The sequence below is a fragment of the Pseudomyrmex gracilis genome, unplaced genomic scaffold, assembly GCF_002006095.1.
Source record: "Pseudomyrmex gracilis isolate BER0280 unplaced genomic scaffold, ASM200609v1 scaffold_401, whole genome shotgun sequence".
NCBI classification, from domain to species: Eukaryota; Metazoa; Arthropoda; class Insecta; order Hymenoptera; family Formicidae; genus Pseudomyrmex; species Pseudomyrmex gracilis.
Window position 1 is genome coordinate 64,898 of NW_018020985.1, and position 1,799 is coordinate 66,696.

Consider the following 1,799-nt stretch of genomic DNA (forward strand, 5'->3'; position numbering starts at 1 on the left):
CGGAGGAAGCAAGTATCTTCACGTTTAACGAGTTAACAGCAAAGAAGGCAACTCCCCCACCGCCCTTGCCAATGCGGTCGCATCTGTGTAACTGATAACCTGATAGAGAGACCATCTGGTCTGTGATCGCAGGTTTGAGCCAGGTTTCTGATAGACAAATTATATGGTACTGTGACTTAACAAAGAAATCCCTGAACTCATCAATATGTGCCAGTAAAGATTGGCAGTTCACGTGACAGACTCGTAAGCAATCCAGAGTAGTTGAAGCATTAGCCATAATTGATATTTTTGATCTTTTCTTCCAAACGCTTTCTTAGGATCGGGCATGTTTTGCCATCTAACGCCGAGTGAGGCTGTTCTTCGTTCATCCATCTCTTGCAATTACCACATAGTGCAGTGCTATCTTTTTTAGGGCAGTCTTTCATCTCATGCGCTTCAGCGCAATGTCCACAGAGGGAAGCCGCAGAGCAGTTCTTCGAAATATGACCAAAAGCCAAACACTTGTAGCACTGCAAGACACGAACATAGTCTTCTAATCGACATGTAGAATAATTGATGTAGACATGTGAGCCTGTCAATAATTTCGCGCGTATGGCCGGGAACACCTCAATAATACAGCTGACGTATGCTCTATTTCTTTTCGGTGGGAAAATGTAAATAACATCCACATCAGTATCGATCGTCCTGTCCAAATTAAGAGCAATCAGCTCAGTCTTTAGATCTTCCCTGGACATGTCGACAGGAACATCATGTAAGATCAATCTAGGTCTTAGCTTTGTGAACTGCTTGATCTCTAAACCGGCCTTATCCAATTCCTTAGAGTTTTTAATTTTATCAATGTCACCTGAAAACGCCTCAATACGTACTCCCTTGTTCCGAGTTGACATAATTCGGTTAACTTTTAAGTTAAAATCTACAGGCTTTATAATTTTTTTAAAAGTCTCCTTGGTTTCCTTAGATGAGGCAAATTTTTCCTGAGTATCTTTTTTAGGTATAACTAAAATATTAGTTGATTTTTTGACCGGTATAGCAGGACCGCGTGCTATCTTTATTGCCGAAACTGATGCCCTAGTAACTGAAGCGTAAGAGCGAGGAGTACCAGAACCTGTATCGTGGTTTTCACGCGACGATTCCACATTAAATTGCGATAGCGCCTGTGTTATAATGTTTTTGACCGATTCAGGCGATAAGGAGTCATTCTTTCTCTCCTCAAGCAAGTAGAGATATAGCGTAGACAGCTCAAAAAATGCTTCCTTGCAGGACCTAAAGGCGGATTCGATCTGAAATCTTCTATCAGATGAATCCTTACTGGTCAAGAGCAACCTTGAGACCGCATTAGCATGTTCACTAATTGAACGCCGCATCGCATGCACTCTCGACACATTCATATCAATACCAGAAGAAGACCCGCACGGACCCACTGCAGATTGGAGAGACGAAGATGAATGCTGCCGCCGCATACCTCCCGCCGCGCTGGAGCTGTCATCGAGACCGGCATAAGGCGGGGGGGAATGTTTCACAGACATCTTGGAAAGCAGCCTTAATTCTCAGATTCGCGACGAGGCTCCCCACTCCAAGGAGCGCAGGCGCACCTGCTGATTTTGACAGGTAACCGTCAACGCTTTCTCGAAAGATCCACACAGATACCAGTCGGAAAACTCCCGCAAAAATTCACTCCAATGGTCCACCAAAGAAGGAAGACTGATGAAAATAGGCAAAAAAAAGCTAGCCAAATCCTTCTGCAAAAAATAAAGGGCCCGAAGGCCAGAAAGCGGCAGAAAAAGCACTTAAAAGACAGA

The 1,799-nt window shown here is 44.0% G+C and overlaps 1 protein-coding gene across 1 annotated transcript; it reads right to left on the bottom strand.

Moving 5' to 3' along the window:
* Positions 1 to 269: 269 nt before the first annotated feature.
* On the bottom strand, positions 270 to 1,526 carry LOC109860519. The gene has a single exon (XM_020439648.1). The coding sequence runs from the start codon at positions 1,524 to 1,526 to the stop codon at positions 270 to 272; it is 1,257 nt and encodes a 418-aa protein (XP_020295237.1).
* Positions 1,527 to 1,799: the final 273 nt, after the last annotated feature.